The 13,887-nt window shown below is 36.5% G+C and overlaps 1 protein-coding gene across 1 annotated transcript in view; it reads left to right on the top strand.

Annotated features, from left to right (window-relative positions):
* Positions 1-13,887, top strand: part of AKAP10 (A-kinase anchoring protein 10) — a 78,868-nt gene that overhangs the window by 48,695 nt on the left and 16,286 nt on the right. The window contains exons 10-12 of the mRNA XM_055305757.1: positions 1,321-1,494; positions 6,688-6,797; positions 9,529-9,611. Coding sequence (XP_055161732.1) covers positions 1,321-1,494; positions 6,688-6,797; positions 9,529-9,611 — 367 coding nt within the window. The remainder of the gene's footprint in view (positions 1-1,320; positions 1,495-6,687; positions 6,798-9,528; positions 9,612-13,887) is intronic.

The following is a 13,887-nucleotide window of genomic DNA, read 5'->3' as shown; positions in this document are numbered from 1 at the left end:
GGCTCAGTGATTTAGCGCCTGCCTTTGGCCCAGAGCGTGATCCTGGAGTCCCGGGATCGACTCCGACATTGGGCTCCCTGCATGGACTTCTCCCTCTGCCTGTGTCTCTGCCTCTCTCTCTCTCTCTCTGTCTCTCATGAATAAATAAATAAAATCTTTAAAAAATAAACTTCTTAAAATACAGAGAAAAACCGAATGTGGAAATATTTCTTATAAAATAATGTATAATATAAAGAACTTAGACTAATTTTAAGAATATTATCAATTAGATAAATGAAAAAAAGACCTGAATGATTTGTTCATCAATACTTTGAAAATTTCTGTGCTAGGTATTAGTATTTCAGTGGTAAACATAAGAAACATGGTTTCTGCCCTCCTGTAGCTCTTGTCTGTAAAGAAGGCACATGTTAAACGTAGACTATTTATAATCATGTGCTAACTGCTATGAAGGAAAAGTTGCTAATAGGAAATGCCAGTAATAAACATGGGAACTTAGCATCATTAATAATTTTTAAATGTAAATAAAAATACCCATATATCATAGATACTAATTTAACAATAATTTGAAAAAACACAATCCATTGTTGGAAAGCCTATGTCAAAACAGATACCTTGATATATTGCCAATGATACAAATTGACAGCATCCTTCTGAAGGGTAAAGTGGCCATATCTGTCAAAGCTTTTAAAACATTGATTCTGTTTAACTGCATGATCACACCTCATAATTTACCCTAAGGAAATCATTTCAAAGGTAAAAAAAAAATAAATTTATATACAAAGACTTTAATATTTATAATCAGAAATCTAGTTTGAGATTAGATTCACTCCCTGCATGTTTTCTGGTCTCTAAGAACTCTGATCTCTCCAAGTCTATGTAATAGCTTTATGGCAAGCATTTTTTGGGGGGGGAATAAAGCTATAAATTGTACTCATAATTTTATTTTTCTTTAAAGATTTTATTTATTCATGAGAGACAGAAAGAGAGAGGCAGAGACACAGGCAGAGGGAGAAGCAGGCTCCATGCAGCGAGCTCGATGCGGGGCTCGATTCCAGGACTCCAGGATCACGCCCTGGGCCGAAGGCTGGCACTAAACCGCTGAGCCACCCAGGGATCCCCTGTACTCCTAATTTTAGTGACAATATAAACTACACAAAAAGGTAATACTTGGAGTGTAACAAGGAAAAGTAAAATCATTTGTGCTAGCTGGTAGAATTGTGGGTAAAATTCTGTTTTCAAATGAAGTTTTAGTTGTATTTGATTTCAACTTTAAAATAATGCTTGTCAAAAAAATAAAATAACGTTTGTCCTCTCTTTCAGGTCTTTTTGCCTGGCTTCTTGTCCAGCAATCTTTATTATAAGTATTTGAATGACCTCATCCATTCGGTTCGAGGAGATGAATTTCTGGGGGGAAATGTTTCACTGATTGCTCATGGCTCTGCTGGCCCTCCTGATGACTCTCACCCGGGTGGTTCCGACATCTCGGCCTCTCAGGTATTGACCAGTTAGCCTCTGCCATGCGGGAGAAAGGTCTACAGATCCTTTCCTTCAAATATCAGTAACAGATTCTGTTTGGAAGTTTTCATTGTAGGAGAAACAAAGAAAGTAAATTGGGCCTACTTACTATATGCTTTAATCAAAATATCTGTGATGATATAATAGTATATTGTAAGGTATTGTGCTGTTTCATTCAGGCCATTATTCTGCTTGACACTCCAGCTGTGCTTTCAATAATCAAGTTATATGACATGCATTTATAGCCTCTGAAGAGCTCTTTGTGTAATTATTTGAGAAATTTTAGTAACTACATTTGGGAGATTTATAGAATAATTCCCCCTCTGCTTTTTTAAGGATTTATTTATTTATTTCTTAGAGCATAAGCACAAGTGGGAAGGATAGGCTGAGGGAGAGAGAACCCCAAGCAGACTCCACACAGAGTGGAGCATACTGGATCTTACTTTCCTGAGATCACAACCTGAGCCGAAACCAAGAGGCAGGTGCTTAACCAGCTGTACCACCCAGGCACCCCTAGAATAATTCTTAATAATTCTTTCTTAATATTGTACTAAATCAAAGAGCTTTTGGTTTCATTTTGAACTGTAGTGCCATTGTACATTTCCTTAATCTTTTGTGTCTTTTTGGAGTGCTTTCATGTATCAAACCTTATCTGATGCTCCCCAAAACTGAGTGAAATGTCCCCAAGAGAAGAGATCTGAGGAGAAGTATTAAGAAGTTAACTAATTTTATTAAAGTCACACAGTAAATGTAGAGCCAGAACATATTCCCTGTCTAGTGTTCTTCCCCATAATGTAGCATAATTATTTTCCCATTATGCTGTTGACATGTAAATAAATAATACTTGAGTTTTTTGACATGGAGCCTTATAAATTTTCTTAATTTATAAGACAGTACTATTTATTAGCATCAACAAGACTCCGTACATTTTCCTCCTATTTAGATTAGATAGGAGGTGACCTGCTGAATGTGGTTGCCTTTTGTTTTTTGATATAGGCTAGAACGTTTTATTGTTATTTAAGCACTTAAAAGGTCTAGATGCTAACCATAAATACAGTTTTACATTTTTGGTTGAAGTATAATATACAGAAAACTCTATATAACTAACTATATATAGCTTGAAGAATTTTCATAAACAGACTTGACCTGTATATCCAGCATCCAGATCAAGAAATATTATATTACCAGTATATCCTGAACTCTCTTGTGCCCTCTAATAGTCACTGTCCTCCTGCCAGGATAGCTACCATCCTGACTTTTGATGGTTTAGTGTTACCTGTTCAGTTATATAATTGAAATCATTCTGAATATGCTTTTCCCTTTCTTTTTTGGTATGCCTTTATTGAGATCTAATTCACATACCATACAGTTCACCCATTTATGTTATATAATTCAGTGGTTTTAGTACATTCATAGAGTTGCTTAACTGTTACCACAGCCAATTTAAAAAGTTTTTCACCTAAGGAAGAAACTGTGTCCTTTAACTAATACCCTCCAAATCCACCATTCCTCCAGCCCTAGGCGGCTGCTAATCTACTTACTGTCTCTATAGACTTGCCTATTCTGAACATTTCATATAATTGAAACCATATGGTGTGTGGTCTTTTGCGACAGGCTTCTTTCACTTAGCATACTGTTTTCAAGGTTCATCCATGTTTAGCATATATCAGAACTTTATTCATTTTTTTTGTTGTTTTTTGTTGTTGGTTTTTTAAAAGATCTTTCATTTGAGAGAGAGAGAGAGAGAGAGAGCGAGCATGAGCCAGGGGGAGGGACAGAGGGAGAGAGAGGGAGAAGCAGACTCCCCCTGAGCAGGGAGCCCAAAGCAGGGCCTAATCTAGGACCCTGAGATCATGACTTGAGCCAAAATCAAGAGTCAGTTGCCCAACCGACTGAGCCACCCAGGCTCCCCAGAACTTTATTCCTTTTTATGGCCAAGTATTCCATTGTACAAACGTATCACATCTGGTTTATGCATCAGTTGAGGGACATTTGGGTTGATTCTCTCTTTTGGCTATTATGAATAATGCTCCTGTACAAGTTTTTGTGTGGATATAGATTTTCATTTCTCTTATGTATATATCTAGAAGTAGAATTGTTAGGTCAAATGATAACTGTTTAACTCTGTCTTAATTACTCCTGCTTGGGTAACAAGTTTTGAAGTCAAGAAGGAAGCAGGAGTCTTCCAACTTAGTTCTTTTTTAAGATTGTTTTGACTTTTTGAGGTCTCTTGAGTTTTCAGATGCATTTAAGGATCAGTTTGTCAGCTTCTCTGAAGACACCAGCCAGGATTCTGATACAGAGTGCATTGACTCCATAAATCAGTTTGGGATATATTGCCATCTTAACGGTATTAAATATTCTGACCCATGAACATAGGATGCCTTTAATTTTATTCAGATCTTTAATTTCTTCCAGTAGCATTTTGTGGTTTTCAAGTGTCAGTTTTGTATTTCTTCAATTTATTCTAAGTATTTTATTCTTAAAAAAAGATAAATAGATAAATATTTTATTCTTTTTGGTGCTATTATAAATGGAATTTTTTTTCTTGTGCTCATATTTTCATTGTAAGTGGATATACTTTTTTTTAATTAAGGAAAAATTCATCTAACATAAAGTTAACTGTTATAAAGTCTCTAATTCAGTGACATTTAGTATAGTCACAGTGTAGTGCAACCATTACCACTGTCTGGTTCCAGACTTTTTCATCATCCCAAATGGAAACCTCGCAAATGGAACATTAACAATCACTCCCCATGCCCACCGTGTGTTCTTCTGAGTTTTAGGCCTTTGATCCATTTTGAATTAGTTTGCATGTTGTTTGAACTAAGGTCCAACTTTGTTTTTTTTTTTTTTTTGCATGTGAATATCTAGTTGTCCCAAACCATTTATTGAGAAAGTTACTGCAACTTTGTAAATTTAAATATCAGGAACTGTGTGTCCTCCAGCTTTTTTTCAGTTGTAAGATTATTTTGGCTATTCTGGGTCCCTTGAAATTCCATACAAATTTTAGGATTGAATTTATGTTGTATCTGTAGATTCCTTGGGATATATTGCCATTTTGACAATATTAAGTCGTCTTTCAGTCCATGAACAATGGGATGTTATCCCATTTATTTAAGCTATCTTTAATTTCTTTCATTGTTGTTTTGTAGGTTTCAGTGTACAAGTCTTATACCTACTTGGGTCATTTTTTCCTGAGTCATTCTTCTTGATGCTATTATAAATAGAATTATTTTCTTAATTTCATATTCTTATTCTTCATTGGTAATGCATAGAAGTACAACTTTGTGTTGATCTTGTACTTCAGCTTTTACTAAATTCATTTGTTAACTCTAATAGTTTTCTTGTGGATTCTTTAGGATTTTCTATATATAAGATCATGTCATCTGCTAATAGAAATAGTTTTCTTCTTCCTGTCCACTTTGAATGCCTTTTATTTCTTTGTGTTGCCTGATAGGTTGGGCTAAAACTTTCAGTATGGTGTTGATTGGAAGTGGTGAAAGTGAGCATCTTTGTTTTATTCCTGACCTCATGAAGAAAGCTTTCAGTTTTGTTGTATTTTGTTTTACGATTATTTATTTATTCATGAGAGACGCAGAGAGAGAGGGCAGAGACACAGGCAGAGGGAAAAGCAGGCTCCTCATAGGGAGCTCAGTGCGCGGGTCTCGATCCCCAGACCCGGGGTCACACCCTGAGGCAGATGCTCAAGCACTGAGCCACCCAGGCGTCCCCTGAGTTTTTCATCTTTTAATATGTTAGGTATGGATGGATTTTTCATAAATGCTTTTTATCAAGCTATTTCCCACTATTTCTAATTTTTTTTTATCATGAAATGGTGTTGGATTTTGTCAAATATTCTTTCTGTATCGATTGAGATGATCATGTGGGTTTTGGTTTTTACTCAGTTGATATGGTGTAGTACTTTAATCGATTATCAGATGTTAAACCAACCTTGCATTTCTGGGATAAATCTCACTTGATCATGGAATATAATTATTTTTATATGTTGCTGGGTTTGTTTGCTAATATTTTGTTAGGATTTTGCATCTATACTTAGAAGAAATATATTTTTTATATATTTTTTAAATTTTTTTTTATTTATTTATGATAGTCACACACACACACACACAGAGAGAGAGAGAGAGAGAGAGAGAGAGAGAGAGGCAGAGACACAGGCAGAGGGAGAAGCAGGCTCCATGCACCAGGAGCCTGACGTGGGATTCGATCCCGGGTCTCCAGGATCGCGCCCTGGGCCAAAGGCAGGCGCCAAACCGGTGCGCCACCCAGGGATCCCTACTTAGAAGAAATATTGATCTTTAGTTTTCTTTTCTTGTGATGTCTGGTTTGGTATCTCAGTTAACAGTAGCCTCAAAGAACTATTCCACCTTCTTTATGCTGGTGCCTCTTTTTTTTTAATTATTTACCCTTGGCACGTAAAGAGACCCCCACACACACACTGTAGATGAGAGTGTGTTCTATAAGCGTCCAATTTTTATTTTATTAATTTAACCTATACCTTATCATGGACATTAAGCATATTCTCATCTTTTGTTATTTTAAACAATGCTACAGTGAATAATAATCTTATATATTAGTAATTTTGTGGAACTGCATCTGTCTGTAATTGAATTTTTAGAAGTAGAGTATCTGGGAAAACCCATGGCTCTGGTATTTCATAGAAATACCAGTTCTGACTTGCTTTTTTTGTGGGATGAGGAGTGGGAGATGACATGCTAGAGGGGAACTTACTACGCTCATCTAGCTTGTCATTTTAGAAAGTTTACTTTTTTCTCTTTTGTCACATGGCCTCATGTGACTCTGTAAAAGTTAGCTAAGCTGTATATGCCTGGGTGGATGGCAGTCTTGCACATTTGGGAATGTAATGCCTGTGAGGATACCACATTTGTTGGAACTTAGATCATTAAGAAAACAAACATATGGCATTAAATGCATATATTGTATATTGTAATACTGTGCTTTCCTCCCATGGTTATATTTTGAGGTTACATTTTAGAATCATTGCTGTTCAGCATCTCTGTAATGATAAGGTTGAATGAGAATTACATATATTTCAAATACTGAAGATTTTGTACAAATCTGTCATTTTCCAAACCCAGGACTTTTTGATTCCCAAATAACAGACTATTAATTTTACATTTTCTGTTGTAGTCCAGTATGAAAAAAGCCAGTGTTAAAATTCTGAAAAATTTTGATGAAGCGATAATTGTGGATGCTGCAAGTCTGGATCCAGAATCTTTGTATCAGCGGACGTATGCAGGGTAAGCTTAACTAACGTCTAGGATTTTTACAGGTCTGCTGAATTTTGCATCTTTTATTTATTTACTTATTTTTAAGATTCTTATTCATTTGAGCGAGAGCGCGCACACAAGCAGGGAGAGGAACAGACGGAGAGGGAGCAACAGACTCCTCGCTGAGCAGGGAGCCCAATGTGGGGCTCAGTCCCAGGACCCTGGGATCATGATCTGAGCCAAAGGCAGATGCCCAACCATCTGAGCCACCCAGGCACCCTGCATCTTATATTTTTTAATTTAAAATTTAAAACATGTTTTTAATCTACTGTTATATACCCAACACTACTATATATCATATCCAGTAGACCACAGTTAAGAGTGGAAGCTCAGGAGTGACTTTTTGGGTTTTAATCTTGTCTCAACCACTTATTAGCAAACTACTCAACCTCTGTGTCTGTTTTTTAATCTCCAAAATGAAGATGGTATTACTACTTCATTGGGTTACTTAGGGGATTAAATGAGGTACATAAAAAGCATTCCAAACCTTTCCAGGTATCTAGTAAACACTCCATAAATACCATTACCATCATCAGTCCACCACACTGTACAAGGTTGAGGAGTGTCATGTTTATATATGTTGTAGGTTGTATCTCTTGCATATGTCATTTGGTTCATATGTTAGCTATTTCAAAGTCTCTATCTTAAAAGCAAAACTAAAAGTACAAAGATGCCAGCACCATTTTTTATGGACTATGTAACTGATACTTGAAAATGGAATAAAATTATTTCTCTATATTTAAGAATTGGGTTTATCCTATTACAAAAAGACATCAGTCAGTTCATAGCATATGCCACTTGCCAACCTTTACCACAGATCAAATCATAAAATCACTTCCTCTTCCCTAAAGATGGCTGATGAACCTATAAACCTGTGTAACTTCTTGATTACCGTACCCAACCCCAACCCCAGTCCTGATAACACCATAAAAAAGTGATTTCAACATATTTAGCTAATTGATTTTATCAGAAAGTAGCAGTGATACTTTGGGAAACCAAGGATCCTGAAAAGTACTCAGGTATAAATAAAGGGCTGTTTGACCACATTGTCTTTAGGAAGCCACTTCAGCTGAGTCAGTGTTGTAATTTGTAATCTTCATCTTTTCTTTTAGGAAATGGTGGACAATAAGCATAAATTATTTAATTACAAAGATTATATTTATTAGGGAATGGTTGGTTCATTTACTTAAAACCTAACTTAAGACAATCTGTCAGTTCCAAGATCTTTTACTTCTATAAGTTCTTTGTGTTTGTAAATTAAATATATTTTAACAGATAATGTGTAAAAGCGGTCAGAAGTAGAGAAATAATGACTTTTCTTCATCTTTAAAGATAGTTCTCAATGTTTGTTTTGGCATCTTCCTGAAATTTTTCTCAAGGCAGACAAAATTGTATCTATCAGTGTATTGCAACCACATGTGAAATGATGGCCTACTAGGAGCAATAGCCCTAAAATAAGACCCACTCTGCCTGAGGTGAAATAATATATGAGCATACAGAGTTGTGTTTTTTTTTTTAACCTACTTTTAATTACAAATACATTAATCTCTTATAAAAATTGATAGATAAGGCTAATGTCCCCTTTGGTCACACACCAATGCTCATTCTTTCCCTTTCCTACTCAGGATAATCACTGATACAGTATGTATTTTTGTTTGCTTATTTTTATGTAATTGATATCACACTGTATTCAGTATCTTGTGCTTTTATTTGCAGTGAGTTTTGGAGATTTTTCTTTGCTAGTCTATACTGATTTACCTCATTTTAACCATGTTGTAGCATTCCCTGTATAATACTAATTATAGCTCATAACCATGGCCACTATTTAGCTCTTTTGGTATTGGTGAGTATTTAAGTTGTTTGCAATTCTTCACTATTATACACAGTATAGCAAAAGACTTCCTTTTATATACTTCTTGTACCAAGAAGCAGATTTTAAATTTTAATAGATCTTACCAACTTACCTTTAAAAGTATCTATATATTATGCATTCTTATCCCCCATTAATAAAGATACTAATTTTCTCCACATCTTTATATTGATAGTAAGTAACATTACATGTTTGATTTTTTTTTTTTAACCAATCTGGACTACTACTCATGAGATTAAGCTTCTTTTGGCATTTTATTCAGTTTTTTCTTCTATGAATTGACTGTTGGTCTCCTTTTTACGTTTTTCTGTTGGATGATTTCTTAGTGACTTGGTAGGATTCTGTATTTTTTTTAATATTATTAATTAGTAATGTCTGTTAAGATCTTTTACTGTGTTCTTTGCCTTTTAACTTTGTTTTATATTATTATAGCTTTATAGCAAATGTAATTATCACATATAATTACTCCAGCTTTATAATACATATTTTGATCCAGGGCAAGTTCCTTCCTTTTTATCTCTTTTACAAACCTATCTTGGCTGTTCCTATACTTTTTCTCTTTTGTGTATAAATTTTAGAATTGTGAGATATGTCTTTATCCATCATGTTTCATAAACCTTTTTTGGGATTTTGAATGAAATTACATTGAATTAAAGATTTTGTTTTCATTGGGGGACTTTCTATTTGAAATAAGCTTTGCTCTGAATAAATGAGCTAGCTATAAATTGTATTTTTAGCTTTCTGGGTTTAGATAAGATGCTTAAGAATGGAATTTTTCTTAATTTAAAATTGATTGTTAGAAATCATGTTCTACTTTTTGTACTTATTTAGGAAGATGACATTTGGAAGAGTAAGTGACTTGGGGCAGTTCATCCGAGAATCTGAGCCTGAACCTGATGTAAAGAAATCAAAAGGTTTGTGGTGTAAAATTTTATACTCCGCATAAGGCCTTCACTCATGTTAGTCATTGACTGTAAATGAAGGGTCACTTAAGATTTAAACAGTTTATTTTATGAAATAATTGTTTTACCTCTCACCTTATGTTTCTATCACGACTGATTCCAAAGGCTGTGTGTAGTTGCATCTCTGTGCAGTCTTTCTGAATGAAAGTTTGTGAAGTTGCATTACCATTATAGAAAGCACATCTTTATGTAAGGATGACCTTTTTTTTTTTTTTTAATTTTTATTTATTTATGATAGTCACACAGAGAGAGAGAGAGAGAGAGAGAGGCAGAGACATAGGCAGAGGGAGAATCAGGCTCCATGCACTGGGAGCCTGACGTGGGATTCGATCCCGGGTCTCCAGGATCGCGCCCTGGGCCAAAGGCAGGCGCCAAACTGCTGCGCCACCCAGGGATCCCAAGGATGACCTTTTTATTTAAAATGGTGAATACCCAGTCCAGCTTGGATTTAATGTTTATTTTGAACCCCTTTAGTTCGTTAAATTTCCTCTAATTTATTGAAAGTTATTATGAAATATTTGTGAAAAATATTAGTAGATTGAAATTCAAATCCTTTAACCAGCAGGAGAGTGCTCAGTCAACTGTAAGAGTTAAACACAGAAATCTTTTTTAACAAGAACATTATTTGTGACTGATTTCAGCTTCCAAACAATTGGTCGACACAGGAAGATTTTTGGAAACCAATGTGGAGTGCTTGCTTCGGCAGCTCATATACTAAAATTGGAAACCAATGTGGATCCATTCACTTAGGATCTAGAAATTTTTCAGTGTGATTGGATTGACACTATTGTCTTGAGTAAAAGATACTAACTTTTTTAAGAAGAAAATGTTTGAGGGGTGCCTGGGTGGCTCAGTTAAGTGTCTGCCTTCCACTCAGGTCATGATCCCAGAGTCCTGGGATCAGAGCGCCCCATGTTGGGTTCCCTGCTCAGTGGGGATTGTGCTTCTCCCTCTCCCTCTACTTGTGTGATCGCTTACTCGCTCTCTCTCTCTCTCTCTCTCAAATAAATAAAACCTTTAAAAAACACTTTTTAAAAAAGAAAATGCTCCATCTTGGTAAGTGTGTTTAAATTAAGAGGTATTGTTAATCTTTATTGGATTTAATAGGATTCCATTCCTGTTATGTGTATTTTAAAAAAAATTTTAAGTAAACTCTACCTGGGCTTAAAATCATGACCCTAAGAATAAGAGTCGCATGCTCCTCTACTGACTGAGCTAGCCAGGTGCCCCATATTATGTTTATTTTTTAATGCAACTGTTGTTTGAGTAGTGAATCACACCACTTTATGTTGATGAGTAGCCTACTTTTGGGTCAGATATACATTGACAGAGTAAGCTAAAGATGCAGCAATTGTTGAAATAATTTAGACCAAAAAGGGACCTGTTACCTATTTCACCTTACATTGCCAAAGAAGTCTGAAGAACATGATCGGGAAAAGTTTACAGACTGAAAGAACATTCAGTAATAGGTTTTTAGTGCCTCTGTGTACTCATACCCACTGGGCTGGTTAGAAGATAGAGATCCTGTCATTAAGCTTAGAGTCTAGTAGTGTCTTTTATTGGGTAAAGCATGAATACAAGGAAGAGGTTACTAGTAGCCTTCGAGCAAAAGTACTAAACAGCCTTTGTAGGGTACTGGCCAAGAAGGGCTCCACGTTGTCCTCAGGTAGCTTCTGTCAGTGAGGATAACGGCATCTCCAGTATTAAGAGAATCTCTGCACTCATTAATTTTTTAAAAAGCTGGTCTGTCTTCTCTGATATTTCATGAAGAAGTGCTACTACTAAAGTATAGATATTGAGTGCTTGCAGGATTTTTTTTTTTTAATACAGGAGTCAAGATATGTAGTTAGTAGCTACACAAAAAACTTTTTTTTCCAAACACTATCTTTGCTCATTTTGTTTATTTAATCTCTTCATATTACTCATTTATTCATTCTAAAATATGAGTGCCTGCTCTTTGCATCTGCAGTTCTAGATTCTGAGAAGAAAATGAAATTTCCAGCCCTTGTGGAGCTCACAGTATTGTGGAAGAGACAGTAAACAGATAAATATTGTGTGTGTGTGTGTGTGTGTTTATATATATATAAACATAAAAATAGTGGAGAGTTCTATCTTAAAGTGGTTGTGAGGGGTGCCTGGGTGGCTCATTTGGTTAGCATCTGACTCTTGATTTTGGCTCAGGTCATGATCTCAAGATCAAGCCCCACATTGGGCTCTGTACTCAACATGGAATCTGCTTAGGATTCTCTCCCTTTCCCTCTCCCCCACCCGCTGCTCACACTCTCGCACTCGCACTCTCTCCCTCTTTCTCTCTCCCCCTAAAATAAATAAATGCACAAAAATCTTTAAAAGACAAAAATAAAAGTGGTTTTCAGGAGGAACACCTCGTTGACTCAGTCATTTAAGCATCTGACTCTTGATCTCAGCCAGGTCTCGATCTCAAGGTTGTGAGTTCAAGCCTCGTGTTGGGCTCCTTGCTGGGTATCAAGCCTACTTATATATGAAAAAATTTTTAAAAAGTGGTTGTCAGGAAAGGTCTCACTGAGAAAGTAGCATTTTGAGTAGAGACCTGAGAGCAAAATGGGGGAGTGAGCCCTGGCGTATCTGCAGGAAGAGCATTCTTGGCAGAAGGAACAGGAACGATCCCTGAAGCTTAAGAGCCCAGTATGATCTAGCCACAGCAAGACCAGTGTGACTGAAGAGGAGTGAGCAAAGGGATGCATGGTAGAAGGCAAGTAAGGTGGGAAGGGTTATCACAGACCATGATAGGAAGTTGAAAGTGTTGGAAGTGGGAACAGGGGAGTAACATAATGTGATTAATGTTTTAAAGGTGTGTCTTTGGTGACCCTTTGGAAAATAAGATGTAGGAATTTAAGAGGAGAAGCAAGGAAACAGCATTCTTGCCATGGTCTCAGTAAAGAATGATAATAATGGTTGTGAATTAGATAATGGAGGAATGGTCAGACTTGGGTTGTCTTTGAAGGTAGAGGCAACAGGATTATATATCTACCAGCAAACTCATCCATCAAGTTACTTGGATTATTAATGTAATCGAGACATGCTTATATAAAGTAATAGTAGTTTCTGCAGTTTGAGTAAATGCATCCGTATATCCCAGTGCTTCCTTTAGCGTCCTTTAGCGTCCACACGTCTTTTTTTTTTTTTTTTAAGATTTTATTTATTTATTCATAGACACAGAGAGACAGAGGGAGAAGCAGGCTTCATGCAGGGAGCCTGACGTGGGAGTCGATCCCAGGACTCCAGGATCACACCCCGGGCTGCAGGCGGCACCAAACCACTGTGCCACCGGGGCTGCCCCACACGTCTTTAAATCACATATTTTTGTGGGAAGTAAATGACCTAATGTAGGAGCTAGCAAATTTTATTCATTACTCAGAGATGATGCTATCTATTAAGGATACTAAGAAGGTGTACTCAGAGTTTATTTTAATCTAACTTCATCCCTCTTTTATGACCCTGCCTTGGTAAGCCTGTCAGGGTCATTATTCTATAACATGCCCAACCTTCTGGATTTTCCTGGTTGTACTGTTCGGCTTGTTCCTTTCTCACTGTGTTTCTTGTAAACTGGGAGTTGTTACCTAAAGTCTTGATGTGAGTTACACCTTTTGGTTAGAATATATCATAGGTGATCTATGTATGTTGTTTTTAGAAGAATATACGTATACATTTCCTGGAAAGATACACAAAGTAGATCATATAGTTTAAGGATGAGAAGAGGGAGATGCCTTTTACTTTTCCTCTACCTTTTGAATTTTCTTACCCTACGTGCTTTATTGCTTAATTACCTGCCTATCTCTTTTCCCATAGCTTTGGATCACTCTCTGCTGTGACCTAGGAATGTTCCTTGCCTCTACAACTTTGCCTTGAACCACTCTCTGCTTCATGGACTAGACTCTAATTAGAATCTCCTTTATTCTTTTTTTTTGAGGTCCCTTCTCTGTTAGGGCCTTTCCACTAGCTGTTCTCTCTGCCATGGCTTTCATGTGCTCCTTCTCATGGCAAGTAGTCTCTCATCAAAAGAGAAAATATTTTTTTAAGATCTTATTTATTTATTTATTAGAGAGAGAGACAGCATGCAGGAGCAGTGGGGAAGGGCAAAGGAAGAGGGAGACAGGAAGACCCTGCGCTGAGCAAGGAGCCTGACATGGGGCTCAGTCCTAGGACCCTGAGATCATGACCTGAGCTGAAGGAGGACGCTTAACCAACT

This window comes from Nyctereutes procyonoides, unplaced genomic scaffold, assembly GCF_905146905.1.
Source record: "Nyctereutes procyonoides isolate TBG_1078 unplaced genomic scaffold, NYPRO_anot_genome, whole genome shotgun sequence".
Lineage (NCBI taxonomy): Eukaryota > Metazoa > Chordata > Mammalia > Carnivora > Canidae > Nyctereutes > Nyctereutes procyonoides.
Note: the sequence above shows the minus strand (reverse complement) of the source record. Positions and strands in the feature narration are given on the sequence as shown.